The 25,609-nt window shown below is 42.2% G+C and overlaps 1 protein-coding gene across 12 annotated transcripts in view; it reads left to right on the top strand.

Annotated features, from left to right (window-relative positions):
* The window catches only part of FAM219A (family with sequence similarity 219 member A), a 103,250-nt gene that overhangs the window by 8,601 nt on the left and 69,040 nt on the right, over window positions 1–25,609 (top strand). For 2 of the 12 annotated variants that reach the window (XM_080371183.1, XM_080371177.1), the window contains exon 2: window positions 13,396–13,496. The exons of the other annotated variants lie outside the window; for them this stretch is intronic. In XM_080371183.1, coding sequence (XP_080227309.1) covers window positions 13,473–13,496 — 24 coding nt within the window. In that variant the 5' untranslated portion in view covers window positions 13,396–13,472. The remainder of the gene's footprint in view (window positions 1–13,395; window positions 13,497–25,609) is intronic. 12 annotated transcript variants of the gene reach the window in all.

The raw sequence follows: 25,609 nt of genomic DNA, 5'->3' as shown, positions 1-25,609 counted from the left end.
TTATCTGTGTAGACTTGGTGGAGAAAATGTGTCAATAAAGGTGTAGTATTAGGTCAGGCTATCGAATAACTAGCCACCAAGTAACTCCTGTGTCCTGGCACCATCTGTCTGCCAGAGCGTATTGTTTAGGCTGCATGCAGTGCTGGAGTGGGTAGCACTAACCTCATCACCAGTCTGCAACCTTCCTGCATATGCTTCCCAAAGTTTGCTTCCAGAATAGACTTTGAGCTCTTCCGTTGAGCTTCTGTTTCTTTCAGCATCCAGGACCATCAGACATGAATCATTCCTCCTTGGGCATTACCAGTGTCCTGCCTCGTGCTTGTCTAACACTTTCTTTTCGGTGTCCTTACTGAGCTAAGATGCATTAATATGAGCAGCTGACCTTCTGGGCTCTGCAGCATTCAGTCTAATAAATCCTGTAGACAGTTTCTTTTCCTAAGCCAAGCATAGCAGCAGTATTCTAATGTCACAGTTTCTCTGTCTTGTGGGTTTTACTCACTGTGTGGGAATGTGGATTACTGATTTAGTACACCCATATTCAAATAAACTGTTTACTTAAGTTATGTCTTGTTGCAGGTTTTTGTATGTGGCCCCAGGTGAAAGGAAATCTTGGTTCCTGTCTCAATGCCAGAGATGCTTATACTAACCTAATTATTTGTTCCTCCCCTACCTGGCAGTGAGTATGGGGCATGGTTGTGTCTGTCTGTTCACCAAGTTCACCAAAAGCATTGGAAGAGCTTTTGAGTTGGGATGAGATAGTGTGCTTTGGTGGCCTCTCCTGCCTTTCTCTTTAACAGTTGGCAAGTAGAAGATCTTTTTTTCTGTTGGACCAAGTATCTTTAGCTTCTTTAAATGCAGTTACTTTTGTGTCTTCATCATTTCACTCCTATGGACAGTTGTGTAAGAAAACTTGAGAATTTTTTGTGTCCCTGTGTGCACCTCTGTGATGGTATTCTCAGACTTAAAGGTACTGTGACTTCCTTTTTTCCTTCAAAGTGAGAAAGTACTGCAGTCCCTGCAGAAAAGCACACTGGCAGTGTATTGTGCTACTTAAGTTGGTTAGACTCATGTTTGTAAATCAGAAGAGGTTAATTTATGCTTGCCTAAGCTCTTTTGTTAGTATTGTTTAAATCACATTCCCAGAGGGTGAACTGTGTTGGTTTGACTCTTTGGCTGATGTACCAGCCTTACAGCAGACTAGGACAAGGAAAGCAGATGAGACTTCCCACATTTTGAACGAAGCTAGTTCTAGGAAGGCAACTTCTTGGAGCATGTTGGAGTGTGCATGTTTAATACCTGTTAGAGATGCAGAGGTAAGAGATTCAAATCCACTCTTGCTCAGCCTCCCCGTTCTGCTGAATTGCTAGCCAAGTTTCTTACTGAAATGACTATTGCTGTCTTGCTCTGTAGTGGTGTGAGATATTCTTAGAGGTCACCAAACCTTTTTTAACAAAAAACCCCCAGAAATCCCAAAACCAGTTATACATACACGTCACTGAGAGGAGCACCAGAGTCCTGTAAACCTAGTCTGATCTTAAAAGTGTTCTTTATATCGAAAGACTTTCAAAGAAAGAAAATGCACAGGAACCATAGTGGTAATGCTCATTTATTCAGAAAATGTTTGACTTTTGTTATGAGTAGAGCAGTTCCCTAAGTCAAATCCTTACGTTTCTGGCCATGGTTAGAAGTCTCTGAGTATAAAGGCTTTTGCCTGCAGTGGTTAATGCAGTAGAGGAATGTATTTAGTATTTTAATACTCATGGGGCTTACCCTCATTGGTAGTGACTCGGTTTTGGAGCTTAACTTTCAATCTGAAACTTGGTTTGTGGTCATTTGTTGCAAGGAGTTTAAGGTGTAGTAAAAGACAAATTTCAACATTTCTGAAGTCTGCAGATCCTGAACATCCAAGGAGCTATCTGAGCAGACTGACTCTCTGAGAAATGGGAGGGGGAGGGAGAGAAGTCTGCATTGTGTGGGGTGCATGTTGTTAATTGGAAAGAAAAAACAAATAGGGGTGTTCCTGGCCAGAGATGCATTGTAAAGCCTTTGTTTGGCAGGATCTTGTGACTGATGCTTCTGAAAACAGTATGCTCTTTTGTATGAAAGCATGATTTTCTTCCCAACTGCATGTGTATGATGTATATGGAAGTACATTATCTCTGATGGCTAGAGCAGACCCTCCAGCTGAACAACACATATAGGCACCACTTTGTCAGTTGAGGCATAGAAGGGAGTGATCACATTGATAAAACTAGTGAAGATTTGCTTTTCCAGACTTGACTTGTGTCATTGGAGTAGGGAGTCTCAGGTATACAGAGAAATGTGCAGTGCTCCTGTGTCCATACAGGGAGCGGTTTGGTCAGCATAGCCTCCAGTCCCATACTTCTGTGGGACAGCTTTGTTCCAGTGACAGAACAGATGTAGCTTGAGTACAGCCTGCGTCATCAAAATGCTATAGTGTCTTTTTAGTTTAGCACTGAGCCCTAACGGGTGCAAATGTGAATTTGTTTTGAATGCACATGAACCTTGGTTCTCATAATGTCTAGCTGTGGAATGCATGTGGAGTAAGAGGAAGCTGAGCAGGGTATCACTTGAGATAAGTTGCGGGTGTATGTGAACAGTATGGGGATGGGAATGTGTTACAGGGCTTTCACAGGATCCAGGTGATGTGGAAGCAGCAGGAAAAGCTTTTTTTCTAAGTTTAAACTCCAATGAACCTTGCAGCAAAATTGTGCTGTAGTCCAGGGAAAGACTTAACCATGCCTTTCTTCCCCTACTAACCTCTTTTGGGTCTGTGGGTCTGTCTAGATGTCTAACCTAAAGAAAAAAACCTGTGAATAGCAGTCCTGAGAATAGTTATAGGAACAACATGTTCACAGGCTTTGAAGATAGAGGTGACCTAGCCCACTGGCGCATGTAAAAGCTGCACTTAGCATTAGATTGTTGGCAGTTGGTAAGCCTAGGAGAAACTGCTAGCTCATGATTCAATTTCTGTAAATGTGTGTGTGTCAAAAGTGAGATTTAGTTTCCAGTTTTGATTGCTGTGCTAGGTTTAAGGGGAATGGGTATGGTAAAGGCATTAGGGGAAGTCCAGCTCTTCCTGAAAATGTGTTGTGACACATCTGCACTGAAGTTTAGCTGGCAGAAATTGCTACTTCTGGATGTTAATGCAAAGCCTGAAGATACAGTACTGAGTTCTGCAAAGCACTGGCAATTACTCTGCTGCTCTGATGGAGTCAAAAGTCAGACTACACTGTGTCTTCATCTGCTTCAGCAGAGCCAAACCCTTCAGTGGATGTACTTTAAGCAGCGTATCACAAAAGCACTTTCCTGTGAAAAGAATTTCTTGTACCTCTTGCAAAAGTTATAGCAAAGTGATTGTGAAAATAACTGAGATGATCCATGCTGTGCATGTAAGAATTATCATAAAGAGGTTATCTGGTTGTGGAAGAAGGCTTCATTTGGATTATGTAGCTACATAAATTCATAATCCGTGCTTTCTGCAGAAAAAAAAAGTTTCCTTGTGCTGCAGTGGGAAATGTCAGATATGAGCTTTTATTAACTCCTAAGGTTCTGTGTTTGCAACATTGAATTCTTAAAGGTTAATCTCTGAATTTGGGAGAAAAATTTCTTCAGGTAGAGACCAACCCAACAAAAAAAGTTTGTCCCATGAGGTTAACTGCTAGCACATAAAATCTCTTGCTTCTGTATTGACTTTCAGAGATAGGAAGTTTGCAGTGCTTGCTGCTTGATTTGTGGCCAGAGGCAGTGCTCAATTTGACAAATGGAGATGCATGAATTTGGTGTGCACTTAACCTCTTCTCAGCAACTGGGGCCATGGTGGTGGTTCAATCTGCATATGAGAGCGAAAACGTATGTATGTGTGTTGCCAAAACACCAGCTCTCATTTCGACTCTGATCTGGAAACCAATAATCCGTAATATCTGCTCTGCTAGTGCCAAAGTTTTCCCTTGCTTGTCCAAGTGATTAACACTTGAAGCAATATTTAATACTATATGCCTGTATAGCACTGCTGATTTGAGGAGCTGGTGGCGGCTCCTAGCACCTGACTGAAGAGGCACAAGGTGCTTTTACTGGCATAAGAGCTATGTGTTTGATACTGGCTTGCTTAATTTCCTCACTTGTTTTGTGATTCTGTGTTACAAGCAAGAAATTTTACTCTTTCTTAGTAAGCTATGGCAGTTTGACAGTGGCACTGGTGCTGAATGACCACTGATAATTCTGTAAAACATAGAAAAATTCAATGTTAAATCTTCAGACTTCTCAACTTCTAAGTCCACACCTGGATGTGTGGTTATTCTAGTGTTGCAAATTCACTTGATTGAACAAGGTCCTGACAGCTCTTGGAAGTCTTAATTGGTTTGAGGATCAAACACTTCATTTCTTGGTTTGTGCCTTGTCTTTTATGGAAGACCAGTCAGAATTACAGGAATATGTGAACTTTTTTTTGACAGATATGTAGGAACTCAAAACCCAGTCCTGATGCATTTTTGTTGACTCCTCCTCACCAGGGTAGTGGATTTTGGGTTTTTGAAAGATTTTCAAATGACCGCTGAAGTCTGGCTTGCTATATTAACAACTGGAAGAAAGCTAGATGCTTTTACCACAGGTATCCTCCATTGGTATGGCAGCTGGTAGATATCGCGGAAAAACCTGCTGGGAGACTTTGCATAAATTCAAAACTCATTAACATCACAGGGAATTACCAGCAGTCAGTTGCAAAGGTGGTAACGTTTTCATGCTGACACAGAGAGAGCCAGGAAGCATGGCTGAGGCAGGCCTATTAAATACCACTCTGAGCTTGACCTTCTGAAGTGTGTTAGACCCTTGCTGAGATTTTATTCCCTTGATATTGCAGACTTGCTCTTTTGGTAGAGTGGAGCTGAAGAATTTGCTCTTAATAGTCTGAAGCTGTACTTCAGGCTGTGGTCTTAATTGATAAACATGACAAATCCTTTAATTTCTCAAGGTTGAAGTCAGTCCATTGTTTTTATTATGTGAAGATAGAAGTTCTCTTCCTTGGTCATTACTAGGGCAAGGGATTTCATGCTGCTATTGATTGTCAGTGATGATTAAAAAATCTTCAGCTTAACTGGTAAATCATACCACATTTAACAGGATTCACTTCCAAGTGAGTATTTTGGTAATTGCACTAGGCCTCATTCTGCCTTTTCTTTTGGAATAACTACCACGAAAATAGTTTTTAGATGGACTTACACCTGCTCTTCAAAGACAGGGCTGCTTCCCTAGCAGGTTGCAGTGCCACACATCCTGTATTGCAGTGAATAGTCAATGCCATTATAGACCTGTGACTGCCACCAGAATCCTCTCAAACTTCAAAACAGTGTTATACCTGTGGAAATGCCATCCTTTACTCAAACGCTCTGCTGATAGCAGTGTCAATTGCCATTTTGTATTGCTGGGTCATATTTTTCTGAAAATTGGGTATTGTCTTTCCTGAGTTTCCAGGTACGTTTTGCTGTATTTGTCAGTATGACCTTTAGTTAATACCGCCAGTACCTGCCCGCAGACTGTCTATTGTAAGTGAATGCTGTCTGAACTTGAGTTTCACTCTGAATCAACTGGTGCAAGCAGTACTGGGGTGGTGAAGCATTTATAGCACTCTAAACCAGAGCTACTTGATTAGTTTTCAGTAAGGTCCTGCAAATACATGCTTCAGCCAAGTCCTGTGTACATCTGTTACTCTTTGGAAGAGGGTATTGTGCTGTAGTTGCCTTGAGTGGTGGTAGGATGTGCAGTCACCTTCTTAGGGCAAGAGGCACCTGAGAGAGATGGCTAAGATGGGGTAAAAACTATTTATGGTTAAGGTTCAGTTTAACTCTCTCCTGAACGGTTTCAACAGTTCAAGTTATAGACATCTTAAAGGCTAAGGCAACCAAATAGATGTCCTCTGAAGTTAATTTAAAACTATTTAATTTTTGTCTTGCAGGAACACTTTTAAAAAAACTGGAAATATAAAATCTTAGAGGATTTTTTTGCTGTTATTTTACTACTTTATTTAGCAGTTCTGCCTAAATTTGTCCTGTTTCTACCTGTAGTATTTACAAGTGTCTTGGTAGTTCCTCTACAGCAGGATGGCAAAAGGGCTAATAAAATACTGGGGATTATTAGAAAATGTTTTACAGCTTGCTGAAGTGCAGAAAGTGGTGCTGCAAATCTTGTCTTCTTTCAGTTTGGCAGAGCACCTGGAAAACTACCAACCATGTCCAGTGAATGTTTCAGCCTAGTTAATGTTTCCTGACTTGTGTTGCTGCTGTGAAGCTCACCTGCGTTTGCACCAGGGAAGAGCCAAAACTTTATTTAGGCTGGAGAGGTGTGGTGAGTGTACATCAAAAGCTCTAATATGAAAGTAAAAGTGTCTTCTGGGGTGGAAGGGTTGATCCCTGAGATCTCAGCCCTGATGATGGGGGTGAGAGAGGGAATAACATTTTAAGGATTCTTCAGGAGCTGTTACTCATGGTGTGCCTCCAGGTCAGTGGATGTTTTGGTGTTGCTGTGCTCTGCTGCAGGTGTTGTGGTGTCTTCAGACCAGGCTGAAATGCAGCATGGTTTTCACCTGCAAAAAGCTGGAGCTTGTCCAGAGGAGGGCAACAAGGCTGGTGAAGGGTCTAGAGAACAAGCCTGATGAGGAACAGCTGAAGAAGCTGGGGTTTTGTACCCTGGAGAAAAGGAGGCTCGGGCAGACCTTATCACTCTCTATGACTAGCTGAAAGAAAGTGGTAGTGAGGTGTGTGTCCATCTCTTTTCCCAAGTAGTAGGGTGATAGGATAAGAGGCGATGGCCTCAAGTTGCCACAGTGGAGGTTTAGATTGGATATTAGGAAAAATTTCTTCACTGAAAGGGTTGTCAAGCCTTGGAACAGGCTGCCCAGGGAAGTGGTTGAGTCGCCATCCCTGGAGGTGTTTAAAAGATATGTGGATGTAGTTAGGGGCATGGTTTAGTGGTGGACTTGGCAGTCCTTGGTCAACAGTTGGGTTCTGATCTTTTCCAACAGAAATGATTCTATGATTCTAAAACTAGTGGACTCTTGATAGAGCCTGTGTGTCCTCCAGTATATAGCTGTATGTCGGTCTCCTTATATACCTTAAAAACCCCAAATTAAACAAAAACAGAAAAACAAAATCATTTAAAAGGCCTGCGTGCTTGAGGACATCATACCTCTGAGTCAGCAAGTGGGAAGCATTTTACTTGTTACTGAGATTGTTCTGTCCTGTCTTGCTTTGGTAAGTTGTGCTCTGTGAAGAGCTTGAAAACTGAGTAACAAGGGATACCATCAGGGTGACGGATGCCTTGGGGATAGAACAGCTGTTAGAAATCTCCCTTAAAACTGCAAAGGAGGACCCTACAAGTGGCAGATTTTCTTAAGGGTCATAAGTAGAGTGGCATGAGCACAGTGAGACTGGGGCAAGGGAACGCTCCAGGCAAAGGTAAGAAACTAAAGGGACATGTCAGGGAGGAGTGGATTGAAGGAGGATGCATGTACAGTCCTCAGACCACTGTTGCAGCAGGAGGTGGTGAGTGTATTAGGAGGCAAGGCAGGGGGCTTCACGTGTTTGAATCTATAATATGCCAGGTGCAAGTGTCATCCAAGTCTTAAGCCCTGTTTTCAGCTTTTAAAAAGGGGTGTTAAAAGTGATGCACCATCAGTGTTGTGCTGATGCACCTTTTCCTTCAGGAACATGCTAGTGGAGAGAAATCAATTACTGTAGCTGTCACTTGAGCCATACTTTCTTAAAGGAACAAATTAGTATCACCACTCTTAGTTGCTTTCCATAATGGCAATTGGACACTTTTTGAAAGTGGACAAGCTTGTAGCTTTGAGATCTGAGTGGGGAGTGCTGGTTAAATGTAACAACTCTGTATGCCACCTTCTCTTACTGAAATAGAGCAAAGAAAATGGCAGATTAGGGCTGTTCCTCAGGATCTCTGTAGAAATGATGGGTCAAACCCAGATTTTATTTTTAAATTGAGTGCTGCGGTTCTCATCAGATTGCTATGATAGTGTAAAGGCTGCCATGTAATTAAAATTAATACATATCAGTATTGGTCGTCTTGACCTACTTTGTCATATTTCTAGCTTCAGGTGTATCGTTAGTAGGCAGAGTCTGAAGGTAAATAAAACATGGTACAGTTAGATGCTGGAAACTGCAACAATTCTAAGAGCTCTAATCAAATTCAGTGAACTCTGTGGGGAAAGTTACTGTGCGTATGCAAGGTAACATACTGTGCCATTCTCTTAGATACTTGCCGCTGCAGGGGACTTCCTACCAGCTGTACAGAGTTCTGTTTGTGAGCTGTCATGGCTAGTTTGCTCTGCTGTTGCAACCCATGATGTGTTCGTGCTTTCACCAGCTGTCCTAGCCTTAGTATTGTTTTATATTGTTCTAAAGAATCCTTTTGCTTTCATTGCTTTTTTTACAGAGGTCTCTTCTTGTCTCTTCTTTCTTGTATTGATAGAATTCTACTACTAGCTATCATGATTTGGTGTTGTATGGAATTTTTTCTTTCAGCTTTTCTCTCTAGTTTCCTCCCCTCCTGCCCATGAAGTGAAACAGAAATAAGAAATAAAGGAGAAACCTTTAACTTTTTGTTTTGTTTCAAACCTCCATTGGTAGGTTTATGGGATGAGCAGCATCTTTCCTTGAAATTTGCATTATTGCCAGATTGGTATGAAGGTATGATTGAGATTGTTACAGCTGCCACTGGGGGGGAAAATTAATCTTACATGTTGCTTTGGGTTGTTGAAGCCCAGTAACTCTTAATAAGAAGGATGTGATTAGTGTGATTAGTCCTACTTGAGATGCTGAGCATCACCAGTTTTTACTCAGTCTCAGGTACTAGGTACTGGCTTTGGTACTGCACAAAGCTTTTGTTGGCTACTAGATGTTTCCCTTCCAGCAGTAACTGTAGTGGGTGAAATACTAGAATTACAAGTGGCAGAGCAAGTATTTGAAAGAAATGATTGCATGACATTGCTCTGATAAAACAGGAAGGGCTTCATAGTACATTGGCTAGCAGTAATAGTGTGCACACATTTCACTTAAGGATACCCAGGTTGTATACTGGCAATGGACAGTCTTTAACATCCTCAGCATGTGCTTAAGCTTTGTTTACAGGGATGTGTAAACTTAGCTGCCTTGTACCTGATGCAGCACTGCTGCGTGCTTCTATCACTTGTTCCACAGCAAGTTGTATGGTCACATTTTTCAGTGTTACAGCCAGGGATGAGTTTGCAACCATAAATACCAGGAAGTATCACAGGACCCTGACCAGCTCCAGTGTCAGGTTGTGCTTCGTGCTGCACATTGAGTGACTCTTGTGCTGAAGCTTTTGAAAACATTTCCAGGATAGTGTGTTAAGGGTTGCTGGTAAAGCAGCTAGTGGGGATTGTTTCTGATCTCCTGAGGAGCTGCCCTCTGAAGTCTGTATCCCTTTCTCATAGCTTGGAGAAGGGTTTCTATGGATTTGGCAATGCTTATGGTGCTGGGTCAGGACTTTCCTTCTGAGAACTCCATTGCAAGGTAGCCTTTGCTTTGCTCAATGCTCCTTGAACACAAAAGGCATGCAGCAGCAAGAAGAAAAAGGCAGTGTTATTTAGAGTGCTTTCTTAAAAAGCTTTCACCAGCTTTTACAGAACACACTGATGGCTTAATTTGACACATTCTATTTTTAATGCAGGCAGCTCCCTTCTGGATACTTAATGTTATCTAGAAAATGGGCAGTAGATATAGCAGCTTTCAGGGCTTGGTATTTAGTTTGGAGAAATTAAGCTGCGTTACAAGGTCCAGTGAACAGGAATATGGACTGTCTCATGGTGCTTTTGGTACAGGCTTACCATCTGGCTAATTATCCAGCTGCTGGTGGGAGGAGTATGTGGCAGTTCCTTTGCTACCTGCATGCCTTTGTCAAGTTTGGGTAAGCTGGAGTATGTCAGGGCTTGCAAGGTAAAGCCTTCCTGTAAACTATTGTTTTGCTGTTTTGGCATAGCTGGTACACATTTAGCTGTACAAAGAAATTAAAAGACTGTGGGCCACTCCAAACACACATGTAGGACTTGGGGTGTAGGCAGTGTGTGTCTGATCTGTGGCCGCTAGCCAAAACTGTCATACCTGCGCATGTCATCTGCTATATCCGTTTTGCTTGCATTGCTGTTCGCAGCTGGCAAATTGTTTCCCCCTATCTGGCCTTGTCCTGAAGAACCAGGTTCTTCCCTGGTTAAGGTAAAAATGCACCCAAGCTCCATCCTCTGTGGTCTGCTAAATGGAGGAGTTTTAAAAACAAAGTCTTCCATCTCTTTTCCAAAGTGTTTGAATCTATCCTGTCTGTGAACTTGTCTCTACTAATGAACTATTGAAAAAGGGACAAACCTGGGCAACTGGTGCTGGAGTGTTTTAGTTCCGGCCCAAAATGTGTAGGACGGTGGGTGAAAGTCACAGAAAACCCTGATGAACCAAAATCAGTAAAATTTCTCTCTCTGAAAGAGGCTTTTTGCCCAGAAAGAGGCTCATGGTCCACTTGGGGTGATGTGCCCCATTGCTGTGAAAACTACCTTGTTGATATACTGTGAAAGCCCTGCATGCTGGGCTTTTGTGGGCCCTTCTGTCTCTCAAAAGAGCTATAGGTAAGAAACTAGGTAGCAACTTCTCCTTTCCAGAGGAAGAGGTGGCAGAAAGTAGAAACCTCCAATTTAAAGTCTTTTCTCTGGAATAAATGATTGTTCTTTGTAAGGTTTAAATTTTCTATGTGCAGTGTTGATTAAAAGCACAATGATTTTGTGGTGCTGTACCACTATCTTTTAAGTATTCTTAAGAATAACCATGTCTGGGTGTTAGAAAAACAGCTCTTGAACCAGATAGTTGTACTTAATGTCAGCTCTGTATTAAGACAAAACCTCTGATTGGATGTGCACTCAGTTAATATTAAATAATATTGTAGTCTTGGTTAAGTATAGTCTGGTGATAGCGCCCTTTTGTTGCTATAGGCAACCAAGACATTGTAAACTTACTGAATATCAGGTTTATATTTAACGTTTCCATGGTCTTTCTGGTAGAAACAAGGTTTCTTCCCATAGATGAAGACAGCTCTGACAACCCTGTGAGTCCACAAAAGCAATGCTAACAAGATCGGGCATTTAGATGTCTGTTTTCATTTGATTATTTTTTAAACGTTTTTCCACTGTGGAACAGGTTTTCTGTTTAAATCTTTCCTTTGCTTTCTGGGTGATCAGGGGCAAACACATTGGAACCACACAACTCTCACTCTGTGTATCTAAGATTAAAAAGTGAATTTTGAGTTTACACTTTATCACTGCCTCTGAGATTCTGGCAGGTCTCCCCATGGTGGTATTGGCCACATTCCTAAGAAACCAACAAGATAGATGGGAGTGAAACAAGACTAAATTAACAGACTGCTTGCATCAATTTTCTGTTGTTGGTCAGTGGCTCATGGCTGTCCTGGAAGCAGTGGGAATTCTCCAATGAAAACAACATTAATCCTATCCTGGCCATGAAACGGCGTAAGGAACCTTAAGGCTCCCGAGTGCTAGACACTTGTGTTCCACAGATGATCTCTAATGTGATCTTGCACCATCGATTTTTGTCTTTATATCCTCTGGTGGTTCTCACTGAAGTCAGATGGTAGTCGGCAGCCATTGATAGGCCAGAAATATCCTTTTGCGATATGTGATGTCCACATCCCCTGTTCTCCCTGAAGAGTCACTGCTGCTCTTGTTCCTACAGACAGGATGTCACAAGCTGATTTTATACAGAACCTACAAATTCTGAAATGGTTTCACTTTTATATAAACAAGAAGTATATGAATGTTTCTTTATCAAGAATAAAAAAAAGTTCTATAACAATTTTTTTTTCTTACAACTTAATAATTTGGCTGTGTCTTTCATCTAACTGGCATGGGATGTAAGTATCTCCTTCATTATGAACTATATATCACTTTTTTACTTTTAATGAATTCAAGTCTCTTATGTGGAAAGAACTTATTGTCCAGTATGGGATAAGATGTTATGTAGGCAGTCCTTGGCTTCACAGTGATGATAGCTGTTTTACAACCATGTGGGAAAATAAATGGTTGTGTGGTGCTGGTCTCCATTTCCAGTGACATCTGAGAGTGCATCTGTGCTGTAACTGTATCAACAACTCCAGCATGGTGTGGAGATACCTGAATTAATGTTAATGTCTCTGTGCTGGCATTGCAGCATGAAGCCTGGCAGGACTGGAAGATCTGTCCCAAAAGGCAGGTAATTTAGCCTTCAGTGGGCTTTGTGCTTTTCTCATACCTCAGGTAACTTGTTTAAAGCTAAGTGGAGTTGTCTTTCAGCTGCACTGTAGTAACTTAGGTAGTAGCGAGTCTCGAGTGCTGAAGTTTTTTTTAGCCACATGGAAGAGATTTGCCTTTAAGCTGTCTATGCAAGAGTGCGTGCCAGCCATGCAGAGGTTGTATTGCCTGTTGGTTACATGTCTTTGCTTACTAACACAATGAGCTGCTTCCAGTGAGGTTACTTGTGGACCAAGTTTGGAGGAAGATTTTTTTTGATGCTCATTTACTTGACTTTAGTTTTATGGGTCTTAAGGATGTGTTTTGTAGGTAACTCTACAGGGGTGGCAGTGTGGAAAGCTGGGCACAAGTCTTTGCTTGAAAAATAGGGAAGAAAACTTGCAGTCACTTACTGAACTAAACTGTAATTAAATTTCCAAGCAATCTCTAAGCGCTACATAATACTGCACGAAGTTGCAATAATGGTTTGTGCAGGGCAATGATAACTAGGGAGAGTTTCTAGAGCTTTTGCAGAGTAACAGGGGACTGCCAGCAATGCTGCCGTGTTCACTCCTAAAAACCTATCTGGAAGGTGTTTTCAGAGGAGAGGGTTTTTTTTGTGAAAAACTAATGTAAAAACCTGGTGCCAATGGATTGTAGTATCGATATGGTTTCAATCTGCTATGCAGGGTTTTGTCTCTCAAGGGCAGGTAGCCCCAAAGGACTGAACCTGTGGTGTTATTTCCTGGCCAATCTGTAAGGTGCTCAGCTCTCTGATGCAGCCTTTTCATTCACAAACATCCATACAATTGTGCTTAGTAGATATCTGAGGTTTCCCTGCCAGGGAATTGTTTTGTTTGAGACTTTTTCTTGATTAAGAGGTCAGTATTTTGCATTACACAGTTCTGCAAATCAGTGAGTTTGCTTTCAAAGGTATCACTAAGCATGCCTTTAGTAAAGCAGTCTTCCTTGCTGCCAGCCCTTGTGCTGCTGTCCCTCCATGTTACTTAAGATTGCTGTGGGGTCAGATCCTACTTTATAAATATTGGGGCATAGCTAAGTGACTTTGTGTGCAATTGCAGGTTTCGGTCCATGGTGTGAGAGTCACCAAGCTTTGTGCGCACCTGCAAGAGACTGCAGATGAAGCAGCTAAGGAAACATGGCTTGCAAGTTCCCTTCAGAGGTTTGTAAGGGGTTTTTTGTGTGACAAGGTGTAGCTGTTGGCAAGGGGGTGACAGCAGGCACCAGCACACAAGTCATGGGACCACCTGAGACGTGATGCAGGCTGTTGCATCTATGACAAGTTGTAGCAGAGCAAAGGAAAAGAGCCCCTGGAGAACCTCAAAGCAGCCACCCATCCATCAGCCCCAAACAGAAGAAAGAGGGAGCCACAGGCTTGTCAGGTGTTCAGTGGGATGGGATTTCTGCCATGAAAATAGCAATTAAGCTGTAATTAGGCAGCAATAGGCTGATGAAGAAATGCCAGAGGCCAGTGACCTCTAACAAGGCTTCTGATGGAAGGCACAACCCTTGAAAGTTGAATCTTTTCCAAGATCAGACTTTCTGAAACCTTGGTAGACACAAACCTGCCACCAAAACCTAGTGGAATGGAGGGAGCTTTTCCAGGGAATATTTAATGTAACATTTTGGTATATGCATTGGGAGTGTGCTTTTATCTGTGGCTGATGACTGCACCCAGCACAAGCCTCTTTCTGAATAAATCAGCCCAACTTTACCTCCATTTCCAGAATTTACAGGGGGAGAGGCTTCTGTCTTCTGCTTGATCTCTCTTGTGTTCCTGCTCCTGTAAAGTAGGTTGCACAGCCAAGGTCATCTCCTTCACAGTACGGGTATAGGAATCAACACATCAGAGACCAAAAGCAATTGCAGCTTAAAAATACCTTTATGTTTGAACAACATCCAGCTTTTTTGGCCGCCTTATTTTAAACAGTGCTTTGAGAAATTCTTGTCAATACATTCATGGGGAGGTAAGGCACTCAGGTAATCACTTAAAGCATTAATGACTCTGGTTTTGGGATACCTGCTTATTTGCAGTGCACTTCTCAACACCTGGTCATCAGCAGAACAGAATTAAGAAGTGGAGAGTGTTGTTTTTCCTATAAATACTCAAGGCTGCGTATGGAGTATTCTCATCTTTGCTTCTGTAAATAAGCAGTACTGCTTTCTGCTGCTGGAAGGGAGCAGCATCTGGTTAGGAATATAAGTGTGTCCTCTACCAATCTGAACAAGAAAGACATGTTTCTGCACCCTGGAGACAAACAGCAAGGCTTCGGAGATGCCTGGTTAGTTGTCAACCTGTTCTCTGATACCATTCAACTTTCCTTCTTTCAAGCAAGCAAGAGGTCCTGTGTGAAAGAGACCTCTAAGTAGAGAAACTTTTCTATCCAAGTTTAAAGAGTTTCTAGGAATGTTACTGCAAAAGTAGGGAATGTAATGGTTACTACGTGCACTTTTTAAGAAGAAAGAAAGAGGGAGATGCTTGGGGGTATAGTGGAAGGGAACTTGTGAAGAGATGCATAAACAGTGCTTTGCTGGAGAAATTTAGATTATGGTATTATTGCTTACTGTTGCAGCCTCAACCCAGTGATGTCTGTCAGGTGATAACAGGTAATCACATGGAATTGCCAGGCATTTCACTAATGTAATTGAATTCTATTTGAAATAAGTAATCAGCTATTTCAACAATTCAAGACATATTTATTTCAGAATTAATCTGTGTGAAAGAAACTTGCTACTGTATAAATAAAACATTCAGAAGAACACATGATATTAATGCTTCGCAGTAAATCTAGCAAACTGGAAAAGTCACAATCTGAACACTTGGTACCTAAGTCTGATGTATGAAACCCAGCTTCTTTGGTAATTGTTCAGGGACATAGAGATTTTTTTCAGGTTATTAAGCTGAACTAGTTGAATAATAATGTCACAGCTGAGAAATAATTTGGGAGTTCGAAAAAGGGAAGAAAGCTTTCTTCAAGTTGTGGAAGAGGTCTGAGACAGAGACCTGTTTGTTCTGAAATCTTGTTGCACCTGTGGTCAGAAATTTGATCAATTTTGCAACACATTGCTTCAAAATGTGCATTTATAATCTTAGATGTGCAGTGTTCTTAAGACTTTTCATTGCTTTTTAAAAATTCAACTTGTATACTTGACCTCCAATTTCTATTCAAATGTGGTTTCAACAGAAGAGTAGGAATTTGGGGGGAGGGAAATCATATTAATTTATCATGACACCAGAGACGCCAGAACTGGATGAACATAATGATGGGTGATTACTTTTTGTATGCAGATTGTTACCAGTAGCAAAAATAGTAACTATGATGTAAGACTAGATTTAGTGGCAAATTGAAAATTAACCTTGTTGGAAAAATGGAAACACCAGTCATCAGAGTAAAAATTAATGTATAAATGGAAAGTTAGTCAGTGACTTAAATTTATGTTCCATGCTGGATGATTTTATTTTTAAGTCACTGATGTTAATAAGGGTATAAATCACTTAAACTCATCCTGCTATCTTTACCTTGGAATTCAAGGCAATTAAAACAACCTGTACTGCAAAGAATATACTGGCAGGAGCAAAGGTATGTTTTTCCCTACCAGTTCTGTGTACCAGGTCATTCTAACCCGGTAAAGCCCTTTGTCTTCATGATCTCCACACAGCCTGGTCTCTGCTCTAATGTTCTGTAAAACTTTATGTAGCCTTGTTTTAACATGTTCTGTTGGTTGAGTTTCTGTTGTTCTCATTAATAAATGTTTATTTGTGCTAGTTGCTGGTCTGTAAAGCTTATTGATAAAGACTCAACAGTTCTAATACAAGTGTGTGTTCTCTCACCACAGAAGAATGTCTGCTCATGGAATCACTGCAAAAAGAATAAACTTTCCTCTTAGAAAAGGCTGACCATGGACTAACAATCATTATGTTGTTATGCAGTGTCTTCATTCAATAGCTTTGGTCCTAATCCTGAGGCATAAAGTACATCAGTCCTCACTAACTGTAGTGCTGGAAGAATAGGCTAGATTTCTTGGGAAGTCTGAGGACTGAAAATCCTTCCATTAGCATCACCATAAAGACAATACAGTGCCCTATGTGGAACTGGAGGCAAAGGGACACAATTCTGCATAGGGCAGGCACATTCTTTCAAGAAGCCTCCTACTTCTCTGTGGCCTTCAGTGTGTCAATAAATTTTTGCCACCAACAATTCTGATTGAAAAGATGGTTTACTTGAAGACGTGAAGCTTCCTTGCTGGGTTTTGTTCTCTGTAAGACTGAAAAACTTTGAAGTGGTTAGGGTACAGAGCAGGTAAGGAAAAAAAACTGAGCATAAAGAGCTGGATCTCTAAACTAGACAGGGTGACTTTGACTTCCCAAAGCTTTAACCAAAGAGTGGTCTTGTCTTGGTGGTGGTGTTATTCTTCCATGTTTGCTGGCTGGGTTAGCTCTCACCTGCCTTGGTAGGAAGATGTTCTTTTTATAAGAGCAGATCAGTCCCAAATTGGATGGGCACATAAGATCATCATGCTGCTTCATGCAGCATCACTTGTGATGAAAGCGGTGCAGGCCAAATCATGCAGTCTCTGACATAAATTCTGTTTGGCAGAATATGGTTGTGAGTCCTTAAAAGCATTCAACACTTCAGTTCTAGGTGAGGGAAAGGATTCTGCCACAGGGTTGCACACTGCTGACCAGGAAAATGTTCCTAAAGAACTTAAGTGTGTTTCATCTGGGCCATTGAGATTTGCTAACTTTGAATCCTGCAATGATGTTTTTAGAATTGGTTTCCAAATGTGGAGCCGTGTTTTAATTTCTCTGCAGGACTGGAATACCATGTTGGCTGACTCTTAAATACTTGAGCAGGTTTGGAAGGAACACATCTGTGTTGAATGAGTCTAATTAGAAATGAAAAACTTGCATTTTTATAGCTTTGGGTGAGTAGAAAAGGATTTTAATGCAGAGACTGTGTCTTGGGGCTCTTGTGTGTGTGCAGAAAGAAAGGTGACCCTGGGAAACCTCTAATTTCTTCCAGTTTGAGGCATGTGCACAAAAGTTCACTATGTTTCACTCTTAAATATTGTTCCAATCTCTAGAGGTAAAAGCTATTACATATTTCATCACCTTGGTTAAAATGCAGGTGACAAATGCCATTGATTGACCTCACTTCTTAGCTGTGGAAAGTGCTGCTTCGAAGCACCTCTGGCACCCAAGAAGATGACAGCTATTTTCAGCAGCACATAGAAACGTGAACATGTGTCAAGGTAATTACAGAAGTGCAGAGCCTGCCTCCATAATGTAGTTTGGTTGCAGAAGGACAGGAGGCTTATGTGACTGGGAGTCTGTCCATTTTCCCCTGACATGTTTTTGCTGGCTGATACAAGCCAATTTTAAAGCTCTGTTTCAGGTTCACTGGAAAACAGCAGGGTAGAAGAGACTTAAACAAGTGCCCCACTGTGGGAAGGACAGACAGATAAGGCTGGGATCTGTGTGGCAGCTGCCTGCAAACTGGGCCATGCACTCCTGGCTCTCACCGGATCAGTGATGCTTTCTGCTTCCTCAGAGTATCTAGGTATCACAGTATCTAGGAGGGATATTGCAGTAAGCTGGGGAGGAGACAGTTAAAGGGCAAAATAAATAAATCTTTTTGTGACAAAGATTCATTAGTTTTCCTGGTCAGGTAACAGCCTATAACTTTTAGAAGGAAATTAGAAGGGTTGATTTTGGGGTAAGAAAAACTGGCTGTGGATCAGTATAATCTAACAACTATCAGAGTAACAACCTGTGAAGTACAAAACATGTTAACAAAGGGTGAACTTTGGCCACATGGTAGCACAGCACTTGAAGTCAGGACTGTGTGAAATGATTCAGAAGGGCCCCTCTGTGCATCATGTTGTGTTAAATTCTGTCTTGGTTTTGAGGCTGTAAGCTTATTCCTTCCACTGTGTGCTTCAGCTTCTTTGTTCCCGGTTCTCCGATGCATCTCCTATTGTCCCCAGTAGCGCAATGTTCCTCTGTGTATTGGCTGGGTTTTTTTCTGTTTTGTTTCAATGATAGACTATGATTTCCTTCAGGCAGAAGATGGGGGGGGGGGGAAAAACCCTAAGTAACGGATTAAATTGTTCTGTGAAAACCTCAATTACAATAGTGCTGGCTTTTCCCTCGCCTGCACTTAGATTGAATGGAAGACGAGTTTGGGAGAACCACTGTGTTGGAGAAACCTGCACTAGTGTTTCAGACCCTTTAAATGAATTAGCTGTCCATCATATCATAACAGAATATAGCCATTCAGATCCTGCTGTGCTCCATATTCATTAGCAGAGTTCCTTCTTTTGCTTGTATGACTTAATTTCAAAATTAAGTCAAAATAAAAATTCGTTCCTTTCTGGAGCTCTGATGTTCTGGGGCAAAGTGCAATGACTGTACCCTTGCACAAAGTTATTGCCACCTGAATTTGCTAGCCTGTGTGTGTCCCATGGGAGACTGGTTCCTTGGCAGCCTGTCTTTGAGAGCAGTCTCTCCTCAGGCCCCTCACCTGGCATGGGCAGGGACCGGTACAACTAGGAGCCTACCAGCCAGACTCAGTGCAAACCATCTGCTGCTCACAGCAGTGCTGGGTAATGATTTCAGCATGTTTCATGCCCTGGCAACTTGGTGCAAACATGGTTTTTCATACGGTGGATAACAAGGAAGCCCTAAATGGTTCTGGCCTGCAGAAAGCCTGTGAAAGCAGTAGTCAAGTCAGGGGTGGGTCAGATGCTGGTGGTCAGCAGAAACGGTGGTGCTGTGGGCTAAAAAAGTCACTCCACCGCATCTGGTGCGGATAGGTTGAGCCCCGGCACACTGAGCTTTACTTGCTCAGTCACTTCTGCAGGGAAGCACTGTGCTGTGCTTGCCACTGTAGAGACAAGCTGTTCTCTCTGCACAGCCCAGGGCGTTTCTTCCAGCCCTTTCCTGTTTCAACCACCAGTGTGCAGCTCTAGGGGTGGTTTCGCTGACCACTAATTGCTTGCTTCGTTCAAACAGGGAAGGAAGGGTCACGGTGGATGTGTCTTTTCTCCCATTATCGTAGATTTCAGAGCTCTGCTCTCTAATGCTGCATTGGGGGGGGGCTCATCTTGTTCTGTTCAGATGGAGCTGTGAAATGTTAGTTTTGGTAATCATCCTCCTGGGGTCCTTCTTGCTGGCTTTGCATAGCCAGAGTGGGGCAGTATGCTCTGAGCTGGCTGAGGATGGTGGGAAACTGAGAGGGGAGAGGACAGTGCTTGAGGACAGTACGTTGTCTGAGAAACCAGTTTCCCCCTTCTCCATGATTGCACACCTGTCTGACCTTCAGAAACTGGCACAAGCTTCAGGAAACTCGGATACAGGTTTTTCCATGTGACAGAGTGCTGGATAGGTGGAGTAGCAATTCTGGAGCTCATACAGGGCTCAAGAAACTACTTATGCACCTGGTATCTCAGAGCTGGGACAAAAGATGGGGAGAGACATTGCATTGTCTGCCACAGCTGCTGCTGGAATTAAAAGACGTCAGGATTCCTGCTGAAGTGGTCCTGCTTTTCAGTATGGTGGAACCTCATTTAGTCAGTACCTGCAGAAAATAAAAGTATCTGAGTTGGATCTTCCAGTTGGTTTCTTTGCTGGAAAGGAGGAGCGTTACATCTTTGAAGCCATGCTGTTTGGATTGTGAACAAGAGAGATTTTCCATTGTCTTCTCCCCTGTGGTTTTTTGATTTGTCATTTTTTGATAAATGATAGCTGCTAATTAGTCAGCAGAGTAAAACAGGGCTGGCTTTATTAAGTTATACTGCTCACTATCCTTTTCTCCACCCTGACAGAAGTACCCAGAATATCGGTGCTTGCTGTGCTGCTGGTGGGCAGAGCACAAGGAGCTGCAGAAGTCCTGTCCATCTGCAAACAGAGGACAGCATTGTGTTGCCTCCCATGCGGAAGCAGAGGGGTCAGGGCTTTACCACTTCCACATCGCAAGTTTGCTTTTCCAGCAGGTGTGGTCATCTGTCTGTTTGGGATGGGGTCCTGGGCTGCCGTTACTTTTTGTAATGGCCTGCATAAGTGACTGCTAATAAAATGTACAATTTAAACCAGGGCATAAAGGTGAAAAGCTCTGTTGTCTTTCATCAATGCCTTACAATATTAAGGCACTAGGGTTAATCTTGTGAAAGGAACTGGCAACTTGACGAGTCAGGTTTTTTTAGTCTAATTGCCCTTGCATTTTGATAATCACTTGGAGCCACTGGCCCTTAAATGAGTCAAAACTTTCAAATCACTGTCTTGGACAGCAGACAACTTGATATAGTTTCCAAAACCAATGATAAACTACAGCTTTAAAAGCTCATTTAATTATTTAAAAAAACCCACTGAGGGTTAGAGGCATGCTTCTGAAACTTGCTATTTGTGAGCTGAGATGAATACAAAAGGGAAGGAGTCAAAATCTGCTGGCCTTCTGATGCAGTGACTCCCATGCAGTGTTTCAAACTATTTTCTGATTGGCAAGCTGAGTGTCCCAGTCCTAAAAATATTAATAAGCCTTTTGTAAATGATTTTTAACTTGTTAATTAAGAATTTCTAGCTATGGTTATGACCTGCAGGGAAATGTTTAATTGACTGTTTTCCCTAGCTGGTTAAATGTCGTCTAACGAAAAAAGAGGAGTTGTATGCTTATGGGATTTGAGTACCTCAGACGTAGTGTAAGCCAGGATTCCTGTGCTTAACACTGCTGCAGAAAGTTTCACCAGTGACCTCTGCAAGGCAACTTTCCACTTCAGCACAGCGTAGCAGCACTAGCTTGTCTGCCCAGGTTTCCTCATCCCTTGGAGATGAATGCAGGTAGTGGGAGGCAACAGAAATACAGTCTTTCCTGATGGAGCATGGGCATAGGTTTCCCATACAGGTGGAGTCTGTCACTGCGGGTATTCAGAAGCTGTCTTGTGGTTCTGGCCATCTGGCTCTAGGTGGCCATGCTGGAGCAGGGGGGATTGGACCAGATGACCTCTCGAGGTCCCTGCAAACCTCACCAGCCTGTGATTCTTCTCTGCCAGAAAAAGAGGGAGGGAAGGGAATGCACCCTTGCAATCACGGTAGGGTATGCTGTGAGTCAGCAGCTAGCTGAGGTGCAACAGGCCAGAGAAGAGCATGGAAACATTTGGAGCCACCCGCCTGTGTTTGGAAGAGGGTGGCTAAGGCATGAAGGGTGATGCTTGATGTTCCCACATGAGATGAGGGTGACTAGAAATTGTGCATGGAACCAAAACATGGACCTGCATCCGCTATCAGATGGGAATGCTTACATGCAACCTAGACTGACTTTCCAGCACCCAAACAATGTTCCCTGCTATCGGCTAGAAAGCCCATTGAATTACTGGATGCTATGCTAAATTCCACTTGTTTGTTTCTAGTTAAGTACCCATAACTTCAGTTCAGTTGCCTGGAGAAACTGTAGAAATTCGTTCAGTGCTTCTTACAGTGATTCTGTTTTCCTTTCTGCAGAAACACAGCCAGTACTGGAGACAGCAGTACACCTTGGGTGTGTGGGGCAGAGCTTGGGGAAGGCGCTGTGTGGGCAGGATCATTGACATCACTTTCAGTTAGCTGGGACAGGACTTCCCTACTCAAATGGAGAACACTTCAGTACCTTGCGCAGATATGCTTTCTGTTGTATGGAACAAGACCAGAAGAATATTTCTATAAAAGTAATTTAGAACCTTTTTTCAATTAAGTTTTGAAGACAGTGATTTGTTGCTGCACTGCAGCTTCCTTTTTAAATGCTTGGTTGTGACTGAAAACAATCTGAAGCTTGAATTCATATTTCAGCAGGTTGCAGCCAAAATCTGGAAATCCAGTCACGTCTGTGTACCACTGTTATTGAGCTTAATGAGAACTGTGTGTCTGCAACAAATGGCACCCCATTTGTCTTCATCTAATCATCCATGAAATCCTCCATTGCTAAAATAATCTCAGAAAATTTGGGGTGAATCCCTGGTTTAAACCAACTGTCTTGTAGCAGTGGCCATCTGGAAATGTTTGTTGTGGTGTAGCTATGAATGGTGAAGAAGCCCACTTTCCCCATTCCTGTATACAACTCTTTTTTTAAGCAGAGCATTTCATTTGAGAGAGCAGCTACACGGCAGTTACCACTGTTGCAAACCACTGCACTGATTGAGGTGCTTTGAGATGAGCAGTGTGAAGAAGTGACTGGAAAATGACTGAGGACTGTGTGTGCAAGAAAATCTTTAAAGCAAGTGCTGTTGGAAGAGTCAACAATATTTTGTTTATAATGTAGACTGGAATTTCCTGCTAGCTGAGAATAATGCAAAGGTCACTCACCAGCTGCAAGGAAACAGCATGTCGTTGATTCTAAAATTAGTTCATCTCTAGCATTTCCATTTCTCTTCCCTGCATTTCTTATGCAATACCTTAGGCCTGGGAATCCTATTAAAGATAGTGCAGGCCTAAAGGAAAATTAGTTCTCTGTAAACATCTGTAAATGGCTGCAGTTGACATGACTAGGTATCTGTTGCCAGTCGTTATGGCCAGAGTATTATGATGTCCCTAAAACACTTTCCATAGGCTCAATGACATGATTTTAACTCTTGAATGGCTTAGTTACCCTTTCCTCCCCATTGACTGAAGTCTGCTAGCACAACCGTATTATCTGCAACTATTTTACACTGACGTTTTTTAAAGGGAGAACCTGAATAAGGCCCTCAGAAAACTCCATTTCTTTTTCCTGATGAGCTGTGAGCTGCTGGTGTGATGATGCAGCACCATGGGCAGTCTGGAGGTGGAAAGAATGTTGGAGCCTTGGATGGAAAGGAGGACAACAGCACTGCAGACATAAAACTGCCCCCGTGTTAGCTGATGTGCAAGGCAGCACTAACTATTGAAGAAGGTCACTTCAGAGAGCAGCTGCTCCTGCTTTAAGGGATCTTGTAGAAAGGTTTAAACCTGACAGCTGTATAGAATAAATAGCTTCAGAACAGAAACACCTATCTTGGGACATGTGGATAATCCTTTGCCTGCACAAGTGATTTGTATGGCAGAGAGGTGGTGATCCTTAGACCATGGCCAGCTGGTAACACAAAAGAAACTCATCACATTCGAGTGAGTTGAAACACTGAGAGCCAATTGTGCTGTCTGGTTGTAATAAACCAAATCCTTCTCTCTGCCAAGTGTTACTGGGGAAATGCTAGTTAGTCTAACACACTGCACAGGTAATGAATGGATGGCCACTCAGTTCCTGTTCTGTGTATGAGTATTGTGTATCTAAGCCCAAGGTGTGATCTATGCACCTCTGTTTGGTAGGTGGATCTCACTTCTCTGCGTACACTTATTGGTACTTGCTGTGGGCAGAGCTGTGTTAAAGCAGATACGAACACAGCAAGGCATATGGGACATGGTTTCATCACACAGTCATGCCATACCAAGAGAGTATTTTATAATAGATAAAAGTATTATTTTTATAGCCCTTGTAGTTGAGAGAATGAGATCTGGAATGCTTTGCATCAAGGCAACGCTGTGGACATAGACACTGCAGGAGGAAGAGATGACAACACTGCTCTGTGCAAAAGCCCTGGGCATCTTCACTTTTTCTCCAGCTTGTCTATCTTCTGCAGCCTGTTTAGTGGGACAGGCAGTAGTATGTTTGATAGTAATCTCCAGTTAAACACTCCTAATCAACAGAGTCACAGAATTTATCAAATCGCCCAATTCGTAGCTTGATTCCTTAGGCTAGAGCTAATGTTTCCTTGGACTGCAAAGTCAGAAGTTTCCTTTCTTCTCTGTAATAAATGTAAATACAGTTTTAGGATGCGGGATTTCTCACTTCTAAAGCATAGGAACCAAGATAGCTCACTCTTGTCGTTTCTTCAGTATTCTGTGTGTTGAATCAGATCACCTAGCTAGGCAGCCTAATGGGAATTTAATACAAAAGATGCTAAATGCAAACATACCTTTTAAAATGTTGATTGTGGGGAGACATTCATGTTCTTATGTACAGAAAGTGAATTTAATCTTAGATGTTACATTCTGTCTCGTAATTTTGTTTTGACAGTGATGAGAGTGCTTAACAGGGAAGTGGGGTGTTACAGTAAGGTAAAACTCAAGCAGTGCCATTACAAGAAGAGGTTTTTCTTCAGGTTTCCTTGGTGGACTGGGAGTAGACTGTGGTCTGCAATCTTGTGTTGCATCTTAAGATGGAAATCTCTCTCTCGATAGTAGCTGTAAAACAGAAAACAGCCATACAGAACACCCAAAAAATTGCAGCAATAGAAAAGAAAAACCTCTCAAGCCATGTCCTTACACTCACTGAACTTTTCTGCAGCCTGACCAGGGTGACCCACGTACTGCTGGCACCCAGAGCTGTGCTCCCCGTGCTGTGTGTGGCTGGCTGGCAACCATGTGCAGCAGGGACAGGGGGATGTTGGTTGTTGGTACGGCTTGTAGTGATGCAGCAGAAGTTTTCGGTAGCCACACAGAACTTCCCAGAAGAGGTGGTGTCTGGTCTTGTATTTATGTCCAGCTCTGCTTTCTTTTTTTAGTAGATCTGACCTCCTTTTTACAATTGTTCACAGGATAGTCATGATACGTGGCCTTAAGGAGCGTTTATCTGTATCACCCATGTCATTCAGGATGCTTGTAGCGACATCCAGACCATGCTTTCAGGGGGAGAGGGAGAGAGAATCCTTAGAAGCGTTCATTCATGTGTGGTGCTTGCTTGAATATTCTAGAATGGCAATCATAGTCTTGTATGTTTTAAAGAAGAAATAACTTGCATTGATACAGGGCAGAAATTACAGTAATCAGAAATGCTTGCTGCTCAGCACTGTTCCTTAACATCCAGTTCAGGGGCAACAGTAGAAAAAGGTTAAGTCTTAAATGCTATAAAATTAAACTAATCTTTTAATTCAACCACCTGTTTATGACACTTCCACTAATCTTGAAACAACTCTCAGGGCCTCTTAAATTCAAGCTTCTTTTTTCTGTGTTTCCCTAGCATGGTTTGCGTAGTCCTCTTCAATGAGACAAATTATGGAGTCTGAGAATGGTAGAAAACCTTTCACATTTGAACTGCCCAGTCCAGTCCAGCAAAGACAATAACCAAGTGTCATTCATTACAAAGCTATTTGGACAGAAACGCACAGATTTTCATGAAGACCAAATTCTGCTGTACCAGAGCCCATATGAAAAATTATTTATGAAACACACCTTTTACTAGCCTAACTCTTGATCTCACCACACCAGCTGGAAAGGAGAGCAGTGTTGGCAGT

Source organism: Falco punctatus, assembly GCF_963210335.1.
Source record: "Falco punctatus genome assembly, chromosome: Z".
Taxonomy (NCBI): domain Eukaryota; kingdom Metazoa; phylum Chordata; class Aves; order Falconiformes; family Falconidae; genus Falco; species Falco punctatus.
Note: the sequence above shows the minus strand (reverse complement) of the source record. Positions and strands in the feature narration are given on the sequence as shown.